Source organism: Ambystoma mexicanum, chromosome 7q (assembly GCF_040938575.1).
Source record: "Ambystoma mexicanum isolate Mex_15411 chromosome 7q, UKY_AmexF1_1, whole genome shotgun sequence".
Classification (NCBI taxonomy): Eukaryota; Metazoa; Chordata; class Amphibia; order Caudata; family Ambystomatidae; genus Ambystoma; species Ambystoma mexicanum.
In genome coordinates, this window is record NC_090941.1 from 1,087,843,043 (window position 1) to 1,087,865,039 (window position 21,997).

Genomic DNA, 21,997 nt, shown 5'->3' on the forward strand with positions numbered 1-21,997 from the left:
GACCCGAGCTGCAAAATCATTTATATTTTCCTCACCAGTTCTCAGGGTTAGGGGTGGAGAGTCGGACTCTGGCAGCTCCATAAGATGTTGGGCGTTCCCTACCCTGAGACTGAGCGCTTTACTTGGGTCCTTGGATGAATGTAGTTATTTTTAAAAACTCAATTTATTTTATTTTCGTTGTGATAAAGAACATTGTTAACTCTAGCACATAATATATTTGTATCCACCATTTCTTTTAACTCGCATAGATCCATTTTATCTGTATTTTTTTTAAGAGTGCCTTTGGACAAGTTTTATATCTGGTTGAGGTTGCCTCCCGTTTCAAGTGCAATATTTTAGATATCAGTGTCTACAATCCTATTGACTGTTTTGTATGTCATCTTTGTGTATTTCGATGCAAATACTACTTACTGAAACTCAGATTTTTAAGTCTTAACTCCTCACTGTCATTCCTTAAGTTCCCCTATTTCTTTCTGGGATCTGGTTCTGTCTGAATGACACGTAAGGGACTTCGTAGTCAGACAGCTATGGAGGCTTCTCTTGCTGCGACTCCTTCTGCTACTGGTAATCTCCCCTCTGCTTCACTAGTCACCACTGTCTTAGATGAACCCTCCCCTACTGCCCTGGGGAATCTACATCACGTTCCAGCAGATGTTCCCCATAACCCATTTCTCCTTAAAACCCTGGCTCAGGCCCAAATTCATGTTAGCGATAGGTCTGAGGTATTCAATGCTACGGGTATCATTTCACATATCACAGCCTACAATAGTTGTATATTTAATGGGAAACAGGATATCTCAATGGACACACAGGAAGAGCATCTAGCAGCCACTATAGCCTCCAATCCTGAGGAAGGCGTTACTTTATCAAAGGCTAAGGGTTATTTGGATCATTCTAACAACAATTTGGTCAATATTGTGCTTTCAACCCCTGCCCAATCACATCCTAGGACGCCTAAACCATCTGTCATGGCAGATGACTCTGTAGCTAATGCTTCAGAATCATCAACGATGATAAAAGAGGCTGTTGATCGCCTTTCCGCCCCTGTGGTTAATGAGAATGTTGCTACTCCTCCCATTAAATTCTTGCCAGAGGTTAATTCCTCAGCTAGGGGTATAAATCAAACTTCCTCTATCCATGTTAATCTTTCTGCCAATTTGGCTAGAACTCCCCATACTCCCATAGTGAAATCCATTTTGTTCAAAACTCCACTCAATAAATCCCATAATCCCACCCCTAAAATAAAATCCAATCTGGGTATCCAAGGGAAACCGATTCAAGGGAAAAATATCTCACATTTTATTCCGGAAAGAGGACTGCAACTAGCACCCTTGTTAAACCTCTACACTCACTTCCAACAGTGGCCACATTGGATCATACTAATCTAGTTGATGTAGCTAAGAAATTGGAGATTGAAGACCCTCCTGCTCAGGATATTGACGATATTAGCATCATAGAATGTGCAGACAAGGCAATGGTTGACAGCCATCTGGGTCTCAACTCTAATAATGCTAACAATGTCACCCAGCAAATCTCTGATGATTCCTATGTGGGCTCTCCCTCTGATATCATCAACTTTATTGATGAGTATACATAGAAACAAAACTGGCTGAGAGAAAGGGGTTTACTTCCAGACTCAAAAAAGGCTCTGGCCAGCGAGTCCATTTTACATAATACTCTTAAAGAGGCGGATGATAGAATTAAACTCACCCAACCTATTCTCTCGGCTCTGAACATGGTCCTGAGTTCCTTCGTGAGTCTGTATGATAACATATGGTCTGAGGTTAGATCACATTATCTTCTCCTTTCTGAAATCTATTCTAGGTTAGAGGGCCTTGATAGATTCGAAGAGTTAGTTAAAATTATTAAGGAAGAACATCCACTTTTGCCCACACATGGTTCTGATCCAACCTCTTCTAACCAGTTTAAGGCTGAAGCCCAAATGGTACATCAAGGGCTCACTGGGACAACGCCAACTATACAAGGGGCAGTTTTAGATAAGGGTTCGGGTATCACGGTCCCCCAATGCTCGGATCAGGATTTCTGTAATCAGCCTTCTATGATTCCTTCAATTATCGCTGAGGGTGTGCAAGAGGTTATTGGGTCGAAGGTAAAATACCCTACCCCCAAACCAAACTTACTACGGAATTAATGGAGGAGAAAGTCCAAGTAGAGTCGGTAGGCCCTCCTTTCAATCTCACTGTTCCAGCTCTTCCCCCTGTGGGAAGGAATTTGGAACTGGTCGATACACTTAAGGATGTCCACATCGCCTCTTCTGTGGACCTTATATCCATCCCGACTTCAGAGATTCCATCTGATCCTACTGAACCCACTAAAGAAATTATACATCAAAAAGTTCTGCCTTGCATCGGAAGGAAAGGAAAAACTAATCAGCAAATGAAGAAAACTAAAAATCAGAAGAACTTGAAAAATATTAATTCATATACCAACCAATTCTTTAAAAATCTTTTCTTGGCAAATACCTCAGCTTCCTCATCCCCCTCTCCGGTTTACAAGGGGACTGGGAATTCTGCTGAACCAGCGGTTTCTGTGACCTCTATTCCTAATACGGCGGCCAGTCCGGCTACAGCCGACTTACTGCCCATTACAACAGTTCTATCTTGCCTACCGGATGCTTTGGTGGATGGCCCTCCGATCATCAATATTGCCCCCCTAGCAGTGGGGCCTAACACTGAGGGGGTTGTGGACATTGCGGTTTCTAGCTCCTTGACAATAGCTCCAACTTTACTAAAGCCGACTTCCACCAACGCTTCAGTTGAGTTAACCTCCAATACTATTGTCAAGGCGAAGGATTCCTCCTCAGTTGTAGATCTCCTAATTATTCCATCTAACTCCATTTCTGGGAAAGATCCGAGTCATTCAGAGACCACTTTATCATCGATCACAGCAAACCTGGTCAATATTGATATGGTTAAACATCTATTCCAGGCGTTACTGGTTCCTAAACTGCCAGCGGGGCAGAGTCTAAGTCAATTGCTAGCCCGTCTCAGGATGAGGCCACTTTTATTCCTTCTCTATCTCTGGAACCCCCTTTCTCTTCTGTCACTGAGGGACATCCTGCCAACACTGAGCCTATAACGAGGGACTGTGGTATGGGAGCTCAATCAGTGGGGGGTCCTTTTGCTCCTATCTCTCTTGATTCAGCTCATTCAAGTATGCCAAGTATTGGCCCTATTATGGGCCGTGAAGGTGTCCCTTCTGGGCCCGACTTTGTCCATTACAGTAATTCTTTCAAACCATGTGAAAGATTTCCTGTGGGTCCAAATGCAATCCAGAATAGGACTATATTAAGAGGTGCAAGGGGCACTGACTTGGAGGCTGACTCTTTAACTCAGTTCACTAAAAAGATCACTGATTCTCTACCTCATTTATCAGAAGCAAAAGCTCCTCGTGATATTCTACAGCTTACCAGTCTCTGGGGCCAAGACATGCCAACCTGTCTTAATCGTGGTAACATCTTAAAGATCTTTCATCAACTTCCCAAGCTCTCACTCATCTCTAGTTATGACATGGACAGCATTTTATTTCCTATTCAGGGTCGGGTAGATGTGAGTAATATCATTCTTAAATCAAGAGTAATCCTGGAATTGATCATGGGGCATAGGGAAGGGTTAAAGCAACTTGGTTTCGAAGCAAACCTACTAGAATCCACTCAGTTCTCCAGTAATAACGGAGGGGGTGCAGACTATAGGGGCAATCTCACTATGGTATATCATCCGGTAAGAACTCCACAGTCCCAACGGAGGCAATTCACGCCCAGATCAAATGGAAACTTTCGGTCTGTGGAAATGAGTACCTTTTGCCTCATTCGGAACTTTCTCCAAAGGCTCTTCCTGCGAATAGCTTTGTGTTTCTATCTTGGAATTCCAGAGGTAATTCGCATCTCTTCACGAATCCTGATACTGTAACTATGATTAGGGCTTCACACTGTTTTTTCTGCAAGAAACCTGGATGCTCTCAATTCCCGTTCTAGATGGGTTTGATATCTTTTCTCAAAATGCTAAACCCAGTTTGGGAGGGAGGCCCTCTGGGGGTCTTCTTATAGGAATTTAAACCTCTTTTGGTTTTAGGACTAAGGTTCTTTTGAATACGCTTTTTGGCATCTTGGCCCTGGAGGTGTCCTCTCCTGACCTTACGGTCACTCTACTCTTGATTAATGTATATTGGCACAAGGGAATCTCTGCTCTTGAGCCGTTTCTGCAAAAGTTAACGGACATGCTTCTTTCTTGGAGATCGCTGTACTCTAGGGGTGAATTGATTTTGGCAGGTGATCTTAACTCTGATTGCTCTATTTCTTCCGAATCCAAATATGACGACTTGGGACTGGCTATGGAGGATGACTCTCGCCTAGGCCTGAAATACGCATGGGGTCGTCGGTGGAATTCCACCTTGGATTCGGTTGATCTTACTTGTCTTAATGGCTACTATGATGCAATTAACTTACCTTGTCCCACATGGCGCAGATCTTTATCATCATCTACTTTATACTATAGGCCTCATTACGAGTCCGGCGGTAACAAGGCGGTAAAAACGCCTGGTTACCGCCGGACTCGTATTACCATTCCGCCTACGTGATTCCCGGAATTACCGGGGCATTACAACCCCAGTTTTCCGGGAATCACAGAGGCGGAATGGTGTTAATCCCCATTCCCATTGAGTCCTATGGGACTCAATGGGAATGGGGATCGTGGAAACACCGGCAGAATCTCGTAATGCTGCCAGTGTTTCCTCATCCACCTGCAGGCGGGCGGTGTTAAACCCGCCAGGTCAAACCTGGCGGGAACATCACCTCCCGCCTGCAGGAGTCGGGATCAGGCGGTCCGGAAACAATGGTGGCGGTGGGTTTACCGCCACCGTTATTTCCGGACCACCTGATTTGTAATGAGGCCCTATGTCTTTGTAGATCATTCCCTTACTCCGTTTTCGTCCAATGTCGAGGTCTCTTTTAATCCATGGAGTGATCATGGTATCCTCCGGGTTTCATTTATCTGTCCTTTTCCCATTAAGTTTTTGCCCGCGGGGGGTCCTACCCATTTTCAAACTAAGGGACAAGGGACAGGGGTACGTTGGTCACCTCTCAATATCAGTGTACTTAACCGTAAACTGATTTCTTCCTTTAATCATACCTCTTTCTCTTGGAAATTAGCAGTCTTCAATACAGCTCATTTCGATAGTTTTCTTAATGCTCTTCACTGTAGTATTCAAGGTCAGCTCAGGAAGGGTGTTTTCAAAATATCTCACCCTCATAGATTTGATCAAGAATTGGCTAAAGCAAAGGGCCTCACTCGGAAACTTATTAGAGGTGTACAAGCCCTAGATATTGAATGGGTTGATAAAAAAACAAAAATGAAAACTATTCGCCAAAAAATATAAAAATTACTGTAAGTCAAGAAAAGCTACTATGCTACAAAACGACGCGGAGCATATGCTTGCAGTGCTAATAAAACGAGATCTGAGGGCATTCTGGGTTACCTTGTCTAACCTAGACGATATGGCAGAGGCCGACCAGTTGAATGCCATCCCAGAGGTTCAATGGGTAGAGCATTATACCGAATTATTTGATACAGGGGGTGAGGGCTCATATTTTTGTCTTTTCGGGAACAACCTTTCTAAGGACTCTTGGAAGCCTGCAATCGATTCTGAGATAGTACTAGGACTTATCTCTAAAGCCAAGAAATCTAGGGCTCCGGGGCCCAATGGCCTTACTAATAATACATTTAAAGCCGAGCCAGATCTCTGGGCCAACCTCCTCTCCCTGCTTTTTCAAGACGTCGTTAATTCTGGGAAACTACCTACTAGTTGGCAAACCGCTCATATTGTTCCAATTTTTAAAAGAGGTCTGCATACTTTGGTCAAAAATTATAGACCCATTTCACTTATTGATGCGGACTGTAAGCTTTTTGCCTCAATGCTTCTTTTCCACCTTAACGTTTGGATTAAGGAAAATCATATTCTCCCCAAACAACAAACAGGTTTTAGGGCAGGCCACTCAACTAATCTTAATGGTCTTATTATTAGTGCCCTGCAAAGTTCTACCTGGGGTTAATATGATGGTTCCCTCTACGTAGCGTCTATCGACCTGTAAAATGCCTTTGATTTGGTTATCAGGTCAAGACTATGGGAAAAACTAACCAAATGGGGCATTCCGACCGGTCTGTTAACTCTTTTTATGGCTATGTATGAAAACTCGGGGGTCCATATCAGGCTTCATTTGGCAGGAACTCTTTCCAGAAGGATAAGGATCCTTATTGGGGTGAGACAGGGTTGCTCGTTAGCACCCTGTCTTTTTATCCTCTATATGGCTGATGTGGATGATTTCCTGGGAAATACAGGCATGGTGAGTGCTAAACTGGGGGAATTGAGGCTCTCATGGTTGGCCTTTGCTGATGATTTTCTTCTTTTTGATCACACTAAAGTTGGCCTGCAGAGGCTCATTTGCAAATTTGAAGAATATGCCATTCTTAATGGGCTGAAGATTAACCCGAGTAAAAGCCGTACCATGGTCTTCTCAAAGGGGAGAACGGAGAACAACAAAGTATGGAAAATAGGGGGTGAAAACATCATCAGAGCACACAAAATCGTCTATCTCGGTTTTTTGATTCTGGCCCAACCTTCGGCGATTGAGCTTAGAGGATTTCTTACACACAAACTGCTCCCACTCATCTCCCAGTCCATTAGATTAGACAACAAATACTGCATGTTCTCCCTCAAGCCTGTAGTAGACTTTTTTAAGGGTAAGGTTACTCCAAAGCTACTTTATGGCATGGAACTTCACTATTCGGCACTTTTGACTTTTTGGGACTCTCTTGAGGGTATCTATTGGAGGAAAATTCTGAAATTGCCGAATTCTATTCCAATAGTGGCCATTAGGTACGAACTAGGGCTAGTCTCACTACGAGCCAGGATTCTCTGGAGGGTCCTTTCTCTTTTCTCAGCTCTGCTCTCTCCTAAACCTGATACCCTCTATGCTGTTCTGGGTCACACGATTTTTTCTCAGGGACCTCTGGTCCGTAATTTATATCTTAACGCATTCATTGATCTCTGTGATAAGACCCTGTCGGATATCTCCACTGATAGGGTCACTCTACTAACGAATCCCAATAAGGTTAAGGAGTGTCTTTTTAGTCATGATTGGAGTAACACCATTGAATTGCATTCTTATCACTCTCTGAGAGATCTAAAATTCGACCATAAGAAAAGAGGTCTGTTGTCTTTTATTCTGTCTCAATTTCCCAATAGATATTAACGTTCTGTTCTCATTAAACTCAGATGGAATATCCTTCCCACCCGGGAAGTCCTACATAAAAGGAAGGAGTTTTCTGATTTAGACCCTATTTGTCGCTTTTGTAAAACTCCGGGGGTGATTGAAACCTCTCGGCATCTCTTTTTAGATTGTACTGCTCTGACATCTTTAAGGGACAAATATTTAGGTACATTCAGTGTAATGGGTCAAATGGGGGCTGATAATCAGATCTGGTCACAGTGTCTTTACTAATATTAAGGATGGACTTGCTGTGGCAGGTTTTATTAAAGCCCTAGATCTATATGCCCCTCGCCTATGATTATGCTCGACTATATGATATATTAATTCCTAAAGGCTTAATGTCTATTTAAAAAAAAAAAAAAAAAAATTATGTTGGAATTCTATTGTCGAACTGTATTTTGCACTGAATCCTTTAAATTTGTCCCTTAATATTTTGAGATTGGATCTATGTTTCTAATGTTTTTAATGAATGCTTGTATATTTGAAATTTAGATGTAATGAATGTTCTTTTTCTTCTTAATTTTTTGTAAAGGTTTCTTGTAAACCATATACAATAAATAATAAAAAACATTTCTCATTTACATCAGTGTTGGGGGGTAGATTACGCTCGGCAGGATCAGCCAAGTGCTGTTCCACTATGGAACTGGCCAGACTGCCCTTGAGAAAAGAAGTGTTAGGCGCTCCTGCATTTGGATCCCTGTGGGGGAACTATAATGAACAGGCCGGCACCTTAGCATTCAGAGCGGGCTGGCCTTGTGAAATACATAGAAGGGGATTCTTTATGTTAAGTCCCGGTCATCAGTCCAGTCTTTGCTCCATGACTCTTGGATGCCGCAGTCACTCCAGGGGCTATGGCAGACTAACCCTGGACTCTCCATTTTTGGGTGTCTGTCCTGTGAGTCAAGGCCAATACATCAGTTGGTGGTAGGATGAGGAGGGTACTGCTCCCAGAGATTCTACTCCCTAAACTAGCCAGGATGAGGGGCCCCTCTGTTTCAGGACCTGCGTGGGCGTTTACCTTATCTCACATAGGAACAGTTGGGAAACCTCCATTGTTCACTTGCTATAAACCCCACCTTCTCTCTGGGCTGAAGGTCTTACTGCCTCTTTGGAGCAGGTCACTACACAGGGCTGGGTCACTCCACCCCTCTTTCACAAGTGACCGGGGCTGGTGGTGGGCCTGTGATATTCCTGTTGTGATCAGCTGCAGAACTCTTGGGGAACACTGTTGACTTTTACTTACAGGTGCGCCCGTCACCGATTTCTGGAAAAAGTCCCCCAAGTAGTCTGAACGTGTACCAATGGCTTTAAGTTTTCTCTACACTTCTATCTAGTAACTGCAGAAGAGGAGGTATTATCTTTTCTGTAAGCTTCTGTTACTCATAAATGTAAGAGCGAGTGGCCTACAAGCCCAATGTCTACATAGGAGCAGTGGATGGACGTAGTGTCATCATGGCACAACGCATCAATACCTAAAAGAGGGCGCATGGTTCCTTTTCATTTCTTTTACCATGCCTAAAAGTTTGACTGATTGCACCAGTCATGCGGTAGTCAACATTTTTATGGTCTTTGAGTAACCCCACTATTTCGGAATGGGATAGGAGATTATATATACGTTAGCTCTCACTTGCTTTCTGCTTATTTCAGACCTCTGCCTCATCCAGCTCCCTCTTTATCTGTACTATTTCTGCCTGTCTTGTTCACTTGTTTTTTTATTACCTTGGGCTTGTGTTATAATGATGACATTCTCAGGTTTGATACTTCTGCCTTTCCTAGCCACTGTAGTAGCTGCTGCTTTTACTCTCCATTCTAATGTACTCTTACTGCTCACTGCTTTGTTGAGATGTGTGCTGGCTGCTGCTTTTTGCTCCAACACCTTGTTCTCTGAGGGTTTTGTCCACCTCTCTTGGTGTTTTCTGCCTCTCCCAAGTGAATGATCTCTGCTTCCTTTGCATTCCTGCTCTTTGCATCCCTTGGACTGCAGAACGCTACTCCTTCCAAGCCACACTTCTCAGCATCTCATAGATTCCTAGTATCTTTTATTTGGATGCGTTCTCAATGTTGTACAGCACTCCATTGCTTCTGAGCTAAATTTGCACTTTATTAGCAACAAAGATACATGCATGGGTTACAGTTCTGAGTTTCCCTTGGATTTCATGATACTTTTCCTGGAATTCTGCAGTTTGCTGTAGTTCAGGTCTGGCTATTCTGTTTGCAGCCTGCCTCTTTTTTTTTTCTTATGCGTCTGCATCTCTTTGGCTCCTCGTCTTTACCCGCTCTAGGTTCCTCTTGCCTGCCAGCGGAGGTAGGAAAGAAGTAGGAAAGAGGTACAGTGACGCACCCAACGGGCACTGTTTCAGTTCTCGTTTGGTTCCTGATTGCATGTTTCTCTGGTTCCTTTTGCTTTGCCTTTGTTAGGTCCTCACTCTCTTCCTATCCCAAATCCTGCTTTCTAAGTTGCTTCGACTCTTGTGAGTTCATTAGTTTCAGTCTGTTTGCCTCTGGCTTCATTCTTATCCCCTCTCTGACTGCATTGTGTATTCTGACTTCCATGTTGTGTCTCTATCTCACAGGTATTCTGTTTTTTTATTCCTCTAACAGTTATACGTTCTCAGAAGTACAAGGTAACACAGATCAGGTCTGGCGGTTCCAGCGACATAACCTTATCGAAGAGTATTGCAGTCGCCCCCCTGCACCCCCTCCCTTTATTGTCTTCAGTCATCTGTACTTCCTGTTTAAAAATATCATCTTCCGTCCTCCGACCGTAGGCAGGAAGCGCCTCAGTGAGTATCCTGCTCCTCTCTTCTCAATATCACCCTCAACTCAATCTCCATCTTTTCCCATAAATGCAACAAATTAAAAGATGTCACCACCTATTCACATGTGTTCTATAAGGGCTTCCTGCACCTCTAATGATGCAATATTCCTCCATAAACAAGGACTATTAGAATTGTATGTTCTATAAGAGCAATGTTCAACAGGATGGTCCCTAGTGATGGGTCGAATGCCTGCATTATCTCCTCGCCACAGTGATGGGTCGAATGCCTGCTTATCTCCTCGCCACAGTGATGGGTCGAATGCCTGCATTATCTCCTCGCCACAGTGATGGGTCAAATGCCTGCATTATCTCCTCGCCACAGTGATGGGTCGAATGCTTGCATTATCTCGTCGCCACAGTGATGGGTCGAATGCCTGCATTATCTCCTCACCACAGTGATGGGTCGAATGCCTGCATTATCTCCTCGCCACAGTGATGGGTCGAATGCCTGCATTATCTCCTCACCACAGTGATGGGTCGAATTCCTGCATTATCTCCTCGCCACAGTGATGGGTCAAATGCCTGCATTATCTCCTCACCACAGTGATGGGTCGAATGCCTGCATTATCTCCTCGCCACAGTGATGGGTCGAATGCCTGCATTATCTCCTCGCCACAGTGATGGGTCGAATGCCTGCATTATCTCCTCACCACAGTGATGGGTCGAATTCCTGCATTATCTCCTCACCACAGTGATGGGTCGAATGCCTGCATTATCTCCTCACCACAGTGATGGGTCGAATTCCTGCATTATCTCCTCATTGCGTCCATTGCAATCCTTCAACACTCATCTTTGTGTGTATTAATCTCCTTAATCTTGTACATTACTTGTGCTCCCTTCAGAAAATAAAAGATAAATATATCTCTGAAGGCCTGTGGGTGACGTATGAGAACTCTAAGCATGGGTCACTCTCTCAGAGACTTTGGGGCAGTGTGGAGAAGGTGCCAAAGCTATCCTAGTGCTCAGATATCCATTGGATTACTCAAACTCGGAAATATGTCTGGGAGTCGGTGGAATTGTGTATAAAGGAGGTTGTGACATTGTACGTATATGTGTGCTTAGATGAATGACCCTGTGACCTCCTTCTTCCTCTATAGGTTTTCTGAGGGTATATACGTGTAAGGAAGAGCTGAGTCGCCGACAAGGAGCAGAGAGTAAAGCGCACTCAGGGTCATCACTCAGGCAGTTTTACATTTTTGGGACAGTTAATTCCTGACTTAGATGTGTTACTATACGTTTCATTTTTCAGCATTATTTTGGTTAAAATGGGTTAATTTCTCATATTTGTATTTTTGGTGTTTTCATATTTAGTTTTCATGTTTTTAATTGTACATTTTGTCAAATGAGTTGCAGCAGTCATAGGGGTTCTCTAGAGGGATCAGGAATGGGAAGAGGGATGCAAATAGATAGGAGTGAGCAGAGAAAGCAGAGAGGTTGAAAGCAAAAAGAGTGAGGAACTGGAAAATGAGGAATGAGATGGAGGGAGGCCTTTAAAAAGAAGTAGCACGAGGGAGGGCGGAGCATCAAGGAGAGGGCTTGAGGAGAGAGATAGAGGGAAAGGAAGAGACTGATGGACAAAGAAATAGGGGAAGAGTAGAAAGAAAAGACATAAGATGTGAGAGAGGAGGGGGAGGAAATAGCAAGAGAAATAGTTTGAGAAACTATGAGCGATGAAAGCAGCCTAAGAGGCAGGAGCAAACAAGATTTCCAGGTGGGCAAGCTTCCCAGATCACCATTTCTCTTGCCTGGGAGTTCGTTTTGGAGGACATTCACTTTTGTGTCATGCCAGTTTTCTCTACTTTGGCTGGATGGCTGTCTGGTGGGCCCCTCAGTGCTGATCCTAGGGTGAAGTGGTGTTTGCTTTGACCCTGAAAGCTTCCCACCCTTCCCCTCAGTCCCTGGAGGTGCCTTATGTGGCATAATGCACTGCACAGAGTGTGTTATAGATTAATTGTAACAGTCAAACATTATACACCAGAGAAGGGGCCAATCTCTCACTGCTATAATACCTGATGTCTGGCCCCGTCAGGGGTTAAGCTGTACACAGCTCTCACCCCAGGCCAGCGAAAGTCCCATAGAACCAACCACCCCACACCCCTGGCCAGCTGGATAGGGAGCGGCGCTGCACCTGCAAATTAATTTGATGTTAAACAAGAGATGGCCTACACCCTGAGTTCTTACCTTACTCCACTCCAGTGGGACATCGATACCAAGGTGGATTCCTAGGGATCCCAGCGGGGACTCCTTTTTATTATAAACACAATTTCTCAGCAAACATTCCTTGCAATACCCCTATTCTCTGTTCCCCTGGCATGAGTGCTTTCTGTGGGATCTGCAACATCAGCCGATACTCACTAAGAGGGGTCAGAGCAAGACCCTAGGGTGGAACTAATGAACAGAACCCTAACCTCTACCTGGACCCCCTCACTGTATAGGTGAGCCACTAGATGGCCGCATTGGGTTGCTCCACCTACTAGACAGCCTCTGGCAGGTTGCCCCTTCCCTCACCTACCTCGCACCTGGGCACATAACACCCTATATTTCCTATCCCCTGTTCCTTATCTACACAACTACCCAACACTATTTACATCTCCCTACTTAACAATTAACATTCACTATTCTATTAATAACTATAATTATAAAGAACTATAACTATGAACATACACACATATAAATACATATTTAGACATACAACCAACAACAACATATAAGCACAAATGATGTTACATAGGGGTGACTGCTGCAGTCAGCCGCCTTGCTCAGTACCGCTGCATGCTGCCCTTGACTGGCATTGTGAAATCATCCTGTGCAATGCTCTACAGGACTCTACCTTGGTCGCCCTGTTCTTGCTGGATGGGTGTCACATGGTCACCAACCGCACTTGAGGTACACTCCCTGCTATGGTCTCTCGCATTACATGCAACTTTCCCTCCCTAAATACCTCCCGGCCAGAGTCTTTCCTGTCCCCCACTCAACGACCAGATGCATGGGCCTTTCCAGGCACCCACCGCGCTGCAGCACCAAAATGAGGGACATGGACCCATGGAAATATGATCCTTTCTATTTATTGTACTTTTGCTTTCTGCCTAACACGGTACACATCCGCGCGCATGCGTAAACCTCATTTGCTGTATTCAGCGTGACAAGATAGTCTCATCATGCTGGGTTAACCATGTCCGCACGGGCAAATCAAAATCCCATTACTCGCAGTTCACCTCATATTTCCTCGATCAGTCTCAGGGGCTGTGTAATGCATCTCCTCAGTTTCATTGACCTTTCTACAGGCTGCCCATTCTCTGTCACCACCTCCTCGTCATTCTCAGTTTTTTTTCAGTGATCTTCCTCACTCATCTTCTCGTCCTCAACTTCCTTCTCTCCTTCTCGGTAAAGCCTGAACTGTGACACATTTTGTGTGATCACCCTCTTCGGGTATCAGGCTGTTACCATGGGCCCCTTAATCTGTGTGATGACTAGGTGACTGGTTTCATATCTGGACTCTGATTTCCGTTCCTGCTTTCAACACACAAGAAATCTATCCCCAGTTTGCAGCGATGACGACTGCGCCCTACGTTTTTCATCAGCATATCTTTTCATCTTGAGTTTTCTGGCTGCATCCTCAACGTGTAGCGTTGTGAGTTCGGTCTCCCGGGGCTTCTCTCTGTGGGGCAGTCTCGTCTTCACCTCTCGTTGGTACACTAACTCTGAGGGGCATCTTCCTGTCATCCCATGTGGTGAGTTTGTGTAATCTCGGAGCATGCTGCACACTGCCTGGTTTAGTGACATCGGACTCAACACATGTTGTTGCAGTTTTTTCTTCAAACTCCCCATGAATGTCTCGATCATTCTGTTGGCTTGCGGCCACAGCGGTGTGATCTTCTGGTGTTCTATGCCCATGTGGCTCGTGAACCAAGGAAACTCCAGGCTGCTAAATGGTGGACCATTGTCTGACTTCAGCGTATCGGGAATGCCCCACGCAGAGAATATAATGTCCAGTTATGGGATTACAGTGCTGGCTGACGTAGACTAGATCATTTGTACAAGGGGGAACCGGGAGAATTCGTCCATTAGCACCATCCAGTACTTGCCTCCTGCCAAACGGTCCAAAAAAGTTGCCTCCTGCCAAACGGTCCAAAAAAAATCAACCGCCACATGGGTCCATGGAGCATCTGGCAGCTCGGACATTCTGAGTGGTTCTGGATTGCTGGGCTTTGAAGTGCACTGACACAGGTGGCATTTCTATACAGTGCTTTCCACCATTGAGCCGATCCCTGGGAACCACAGGGTGTCTCCTATCTGCTGTTTTGTGGCTACCATTCCACGATGCCCCTCGTGCTCCAAGTCCACTACATGCTGTCACAGGTCCATAGGTATGGTGATCTTCCTCCCGCGCATCAAGAGGCCATCGGCCGTGACTGACAGCTCATCTTTCACTTGTTTGAAATCCTGCATTTGTTGCTTCCATGCATCTTGCTTCCCTTCTCTTCTTCTAATTCACAGTTTCTCCATCTTCATAAAAGACACACTATCTCTTTCTCTACTTGCGGTTGCTGGTGGACGAGTATCCGCCGAGGATGTAGTGCCACTGGAGGTATAGACACGTCAATGTGAAGGGTGACTGGTTCTCCTTTCAGGCACCTTCTCATCACAGGGATTTCGTACTGCATTGTGTACATCACGTCAGTGATCTTCATTTCTTGGGCCCTGGGTCGGCCTAGCGAATTGTGTTCCGGCACTTCTCACTGCAGAACATGCAGCTCTGCCAATGCATGTCTCCCTTTGTAGTTTAGTTGTGGTGAGACCTTCCCATGGTTCTGAACTGGCCCTCAGGCAGCCCACTGAAACACCTTCTGTTCCGACGCTTCCAATTTTGGTGGATGTGCCATCTTGCAAAATTCTGATATGCTAGTGGGCAAGTGCTGGGCTGGCCGAGGCGTGGATGAGTGCGGTGCACAGGGAGGCCACCGCACTTGAATATTCAGTGTGGCTCCAGTGTCAATGAGAAACTTTGCAGGGTGTTGACCCACTTTGATGTCGATATCTCCTTCTGGGGAAGTCACTACGTCAGTCATCCAATATACATACTCATGGTGATTTCTCTCTTGCTCTGGTCGAGGCGATGGTGATCATCCAGTGATTTGCCGAACATGGCTGACCAAGTCTCTTCTTGCATATGTGTCTCTACTGGGTCCTTGTGTGCGTGAGTTGTATTCTGGTCGAGTCCCGCTAGGACGGCCTCCTTGTGTCCGGTTCGGTGGCGCATTGCACACTCTCGCGATGTGATTTTTCCGCCCGCTGTTGGCACACTTCTGTCCAAACGTGGTGCACTGGTTTCCTTTCTCATGGGGAAACGGCAAACCACACCTGTAATACTTCCCGGCAGTACCATATGTTGTCGGCGGGGCCTCTCACTGCTAGAATTTGTTCAGAAGCTGAAGTTGAACAATATGCTTAACTTTGAAGCCCACTGGAAGAAGAGGAACCGCTGCTGCTGTCCTTCGCTAATCTGAAAGCTCCTGTGCCTTCAAGGAACTTATCCAAGAGTGGGCCTGGCTAGGAGATCTCTTCCTGAGCTACGAGGGACCATCGTGCACCAGCTGATCTTTGCCAAAGCTCCCTGGATGTCAGACCCTCGAAAGGCTGCCGGATGGAGACAGGGCCGCCACGGAATCACGAAGAGAAGCACCCGGACATTGAAGTTTATCACCGTCAACGACCGCTGATGCCGACCGGAGCCGCAGTGCTCCTTTGCCTAAGAAAATTGAAACAAGGACTGTTACACTCACATGGCTCCCACAGAGGCGTCAAATATGGACTGGACTGCTGCGGTCTCCACCAATGTGACGCGTAGGGCGGAGATGACGGACTGGACTGGCCCACCTAGCTTCGTTTGCTTGGCCCGTAGGAATATTCTTCTGCAAGTGGAGAAAGGGAATTAACCACCCGTGGAGTTGAGCGTAAATCCCCCCACCCCGCTGTTCTCCCCACTGATCACCTTGGATGTTCCCTCTTATAGTCTCACCTGATGATTTGAAAAGATGAACTTTCCATCGTGCATTGAGCGCAGGGGCGCGTAGATAACCAGTTGCTTCACTGGCTCGAAGGAATTGGTGAGTTCCAGGACAATATTGACTCCGATATTCCCGGCAAGACGCCGTAAGTATGTAGTGCCTGACTTTCACTCTTGTCCGATTCCTTGCAGGTTGCAGCTTGACCCTACTGAAGAGTTCCTCATGGCAGCCGGTAATGTTCTGGTAAGGATTTGTATTATTCAACACAGTTCGATAAAATAATGTCCATATGTAACCTGTTGCTTTCTCCCTTATTCAGGCGCTGAGAGAAAGTATGAAGTCTCGGGGAATAATGCCTCTGGCGGTAAAATCAGGTAAGTCTTTTGTGTTGAGGAGGGTTCCCCTTGTTAGTCCCTTGTTTCACCTTGCTGTCCTTTTGTTTCCCCTTAGGGGCCAGGGTTCGGCTAGGATGCAGTGGAAGCTGCGCCGACCCGTGAAGAAGAATAGTACCCCCGGTGGTAAAATCAGGTAAGTCTATGGGGGGTATTCCTCTGTGTATTCCCTTGGCTCACCTTGCTGTTCTTGTCTTCTCCTTAGGTGCCGGAGTGCGGCAGTAACATGCAGGAGGTTGCAGTGAAATGTGAAGATGCTGCGAAGGCCGGTGAGTTCAGCTCAGCACTGCAGCAGGCGAGGCGACGTGCATAAAATAACTTCCTTCTTCCAGCTCGAAGGCGCGATGGATCGAGAATTCAGGTAAGGATCAAAGGTATTTCTCTTTTTCTAACCTTTTCTCCTTCTTTCTCCCTTTTTCTAGGAGCTCCAAACTCGAGGCAGGCGTGGCAGAAGACTGGATGCAGACTTGCAGGCACGGTGAGCGTTACACTGCTGGATGCAGAATAATGCAAAGCGTGTGCTGATCTTCGGGCGTGGTTTAAATAGCCTCCAAAGTAATCCCAGGTAAGTCTTCCTCCCCAGCCCCACCCGAGTAAAAAAAAATAGTCCCTAGGTAAAATAGTCCCTTCCAAGCCTCCTTTGGCTTGGAGCTCTTGCAGCATGGTCTGCATCAGGTAAGTTTGCAGCATGGTCTGCATCAGGTAAGTTTTAATCTATGAGCCTGGCGCCTATGGTGCCAGGACTGACTCTCCATATGAGCCTGGCGCCATAGGCTCCAGGACTGCACCCAAATAGCCCCTAGCGGGGGTTGTTGGGCTTGCTTGGGGTAACTTGATGCCTGCTTCCGGGGTTGCTGGACTTGGTCTGGGTCCCCGGGGGTAGGCATCATGACACGGACTCCCTTGCTCATCCTTGTCGAACACTTTCGTCCTGCCGGAGAAAGTCAACGCCGCCAACGAACGAGGAGAATCCGCCAGAGGGTTTCCCGCCACCCGAAGACCGCAGAGACGCTGATGACTCAACGCCCATGCTGGGCCAAAGTTCTTCATTGATTCCTTGTGGCAACGAACACTCATCGTTTAGGTGCACCGCACGCCTCAACTTGCAGGACATTTCGACTGATCGTCAACGAGCAACGCACAAACCGAAGCTGCTGCCGCAAAAACACTGTTTACCCTTTTTCCTCGTGGGATCTCGACGATCCATGGCTCCTGTCTTAAAGAGCCGCTCAAGAAGGATCTGTCGACGACCCGACGTCAAACTCTGCTATTCTAGGTACATTGGGGTGGTAGAACTATTTAGGAGTAAATAAGACTCTTGTGAACAATATATGGACTGGACTTGTATGATATATCTTTATTTACAGGTTGCCCAGGTGGGGGGATCATCATAAAGAAATGTGCCTGGTGGTAGGGGCTTCGTATTCTGCCAATTATTCTAACCAGCTGCTTTCCTCCTATGTCTATTGTTGGTTCACTTTATTACTTGACTTGTGTGACATTTAAACTAAGTACAGTTGATGCACTTTAATGAAATCTGATAGTAATTGTGGTACCACGTAGAACTGTGTAAGTATTTGCCATTGTAGATTAACTGAGCACAAAGTGACTTATTGTGATTGTGTATATAACCTTGAACCTTAATTATATAAAGACTGTGTTTTCACTAATACAGTGTGTGGACATTCCTTTGTGGGTTCTTGGGGACTAAACTGTACTTAAGAACCAACCTGCATCACCTCTGCATCACCTCTGGAGAGCTAGGCCTTGATTGCTCGCCCCCACGTTTTACCAAATAGAGAATCTTGGCTGGGGTCCTCTCCTCTGCCATTTAGAAAGCAGGAGTACAGACACCCACCTCCAGTCTTTACACCCCTGAGTATCTTTCACACCCATAATTGTGCAGAAAGCTTGATTTTGTCTCGCCAACTGCCTTGCCAATAACCGGTCCGCTTTTTTTGCTTGCATATAGTATTTCTGTTCAGCATATAAAAGGCCTTTTTCTGCTTTTGATGTTAACATAAGTTGGAGTCTCCCCCTAACATTCCTATATGCCTTTTTTGTTGCCAGCCCCCAACCGTTTAAATTTTTTTCATAATATCATTAAGCTCAGCTTCTAGCTCCAACTCAGTAGCCATTCTTTGTTTATGTCTATGGGCCTCCTCTGAAATAAAAATCCCACGAAATGTAGCCTTGAATGCATCCTATTATATATTAATTTCAATCTCCCCTGAATCGTTTAACTCAAAGAATTCTATGATCTTTCCTTCTAATTTTTCTTTTATTATTGGATCCCGAAAGAGAGTAGATGGACATGTCCAGAACCATAGTCCGGGGGCAGGCCGAGGGTGATAAAACTCAAATTTTAAGGGCGTGTGATCTGACAGCACAATGGGAAGAATTTCTGATTTAGTAACATTGCCCTTCAATGTAGCCGATGCCCAGATGTAGTCAATGCGCGAAAATGATTTGTGGACGTGTGAGTAATGTGTCAATCCTTTATCTGTTCCATGCATTGTAAGCCATACATCCGAGATTGCCAACTGTTCTATCTTACTACGTAGCCCAAGTGAGGGAGGAGGGTGACCATATTTAGTTCTACTACTTCTGTCCATACCTGGATCCCATGCCAAATTAAAATTGCCAAATATCAGCTGTTTCCCATCCATAAAGAGTTTAGTTCTGCCAACGTCTTCATCAAAAACCTATCTTAACCTGTATTTGGGGCATAAATCAATACTAGGGTTAGCATGGTAGGACCAACATCTGCCATGATAAAAAGTTAGCAGCCTTCGCTATGTGCCTTTATTTTACTTATTTTAATTGGTATCCCCTTCCTTATTGCTATTAATACTTTCGCAGTTGTATTCACTGCGTTGGCTTGGATTATTGTTGGACAATGTCGTATATGAAATTTGGCTTTATCCTGCTGTCTAATGAGTTTCCTGCAAAGCTAATATTTCTGGGTGATGTTGTGTTAGAAATCCCTCAAGTTTCTTACGTTTTACTGGGTTATTTAGTCCCTGAATATTAAGAGATATGCACCTAATTGCCATTAGGTCTGTACCTTACATTAAATACTCTGACACGTTTCCTTGAATTCAAAGCATACATTTTGTCTTCAAGCTTTTGCGGTTTGTCCCCCCCTTTACCCCAAAACTTTGAACCCTCCCACCCCTAACTCTAGCATCTACCAACTCTGCCCACCCTGCCTTTTCCCTCCCCCTACCCTGGTGCGACCCAGCGTACCTAGTGTACCTTACACCACTGCATCTCCACCTTGGATTGCCGCTCTTTGCAGGGACCCCCATACGGTATCCTAAAACCCTATTCACCTCCACACCACAGATTCCAAAATGGGGTAACTCATCTCATGTTATATGCTCTTAAAACTTGACACAGAATCCACATATTGCCCATCCATGCGTCGGATTATCAACCTGATGATCTCCTTTTAGATGCAGGTTGCGGACCTCTGAGGCGCGGATCCCATCGATCCCATTTTACGCCCTTTCTGTAAATTTCTCTAATGTCCCGCGCTGACCCTGCTATTGGCTGTGTAGAGGTGTGGCGAGCCATCGCTTCTTCTATTTTTAACAATTCCATTCCTTCTTCTTTAGAGGTTATTCTATGTTGTTTCCCATCAAGAGTAAATGCCACGCCAAACGGAAATGTCCATCTATATCTTATCTTTTTAGCTTGCAGCGTTTTCACAACTGTTTGCATAGCTCTACACTTCTGCAGGGTAAGAGGGGACAGATCTTGAAATAACTGAATGTGTGAGCCATTGTGTGTAATGGGTTCCGCCTGTTTTGCGGCCCTCAGTATTTGTTCCTTTTGCAGGTACTCCCTGCATGCTGCCAACACATCCCTATGGCACGTGCCTGGATCCAATCTCTTCGGACCCACTCTGTGAACTCGGTCCAACTGTATCCTTTCTTCTTCTTCCCCGCCTAGTAGTTCCTTGAAGATTGTTATTATTGCTTCCTTTAATTCCAGATCGCTCACAGATTCCAGGAGATTTCTGACTCAAATATTTGACCTGCCAGATCTATTTTCTAAGTCTTCGCATTGTAGCTCCAAATTACGAGTAGCCCTCGCAAGATGTTCCACCAATTCTTCAGATTGCCTACTGTCCTGACACAGTTCTTGCATAGCACATTCATTTGCATCAGTTGGGTCTACCAGATCTGTCAGAACTTTCCTAAATTCCGTAAGAGCCTGTTTTATCTCTGATGTAAAAGCCGTGAACTGTGTTTGGAATGTCGCCGTAAACGAGGTTTGAAAGTCTTGGAAACTTTTCGTAAAGTCCTCCTTGGCACATGCCATTTCTATTGCTGCGAGCCTTGTCTGGGTAGGATGGCCTGGATTCTGGGTGTTAGAGTTCTGGCCCAGATATTTTGTAGTGGGCTTTCTTTGTTTGCTTGTGACTCTGTTCGGCCTGCCAAAACCACTTTTTTCTTTGCTCACGGCATATGATAGCTCCCTCCAGCAGGCTATGCCTCCAGTGACTTAAATGGCTGAAGATATGGTAATATCTGTGGGTAGCCCCTCCCTTTACCAATGGATATACCAAGCCCTCAGTATAATTGAGTATCATAGACCTTTCACCTCTGCTGATCCTAATCCCAAGAACTGCTGATATTTTGTCCTCCTGGACGGTACTACTAGCAGTTTTAAAGAAAAAGTGAGACCATATAGTGTGTCCGTTGGCGTGTATCTCTCTGTTTATGGCATACCTTGGTCTCACTGTATTATGGATGTATTATGGAATACCTGTATGGCAGGTCTGTGCGTTCCGCCAAGTTCTCTATATGTCTAATAGACTTGGGTAGCAAATTAGGCCTGACAATTGTACACCTTATAGCTGAAATACCCTTTGCACTAGCTCAGATGTTGTTTACAAATGTCTAATGTTCAAAGTAAGGGCACAGCTGCAACAAAGCTCTTCACACCGAGTATATTGGTGATTTAGCTGTTTCTCAATTACCATGGCCCAAATTCTGAGGCAGTTTTTATGGAATGCACCATTGCTGGGTATATTTTAGCCTAACTATGCAATGTCTAGGCGGAATCATTTCCCCTGTGTTCCAATCAGCAGGAATCAGATTAGGCTGAGTAACGTCTCACATCCGTGTCCTCCGGCGCAGTATACCAGTGGGAGCGTATTACTGACCGTGCACAAATGCTTCAGCAGCACACGCTGTAAACTTTGCTTGGCTTGGCTATAGCTTAGTGTCCGTGGCTCCAGGCCAAGGGCTGTGTTATTATATCCCTCCCCACCGAGACATAAAGCAGCACGCTTCCTTACCAGGAGGGTCCTTGTGAGATTGTCTTGATCTGCGCTCCTCTGCTAATGCACAGCGCTTTCTCTGCAGCGTTTGTGTTGATTCAAACGTTGTTTGCCGTAGCGGTCCGCCACCTGTGACGCATAGCCCGTAGGGCTAGATTGATCCTTGCAGTCTCTGCTCTGCTCCTCTGCCGGTCCCGGAGC

At 45.5% G+C, this 21,997-nt stretch overlaps 1 protein-coding gene across 3 annotated transcripts in view; it reads left to right on the top strand.

The window, feature by feature from the left end:
- LOC138528635 (transient receptor potential cation channel subfamily M member 2-like) overlaps nucleotides 1-21,997 on the top strand; it is a 613,775-nt gene that overhangs the window by 521,132 nt on the left and 70,646 nt on the right. The window contains exon 20 of one of the 3 annotated variants that reach the window (XM_069640449.1): nucleotides 9,887-10,068. The exons of the other annotated variants lie outside the window; for them this stretch is intronic. Coding sequence (XP_069496550.1) covers nucleotides 9,887-10,068 — 182 coding nt within the window. The remainder of the gene's footprint in view (nucleotides 1-9,886; nucleotides 10,069-21,997) is intronic. 3 annotated transcript variants of the gene reach the window in all.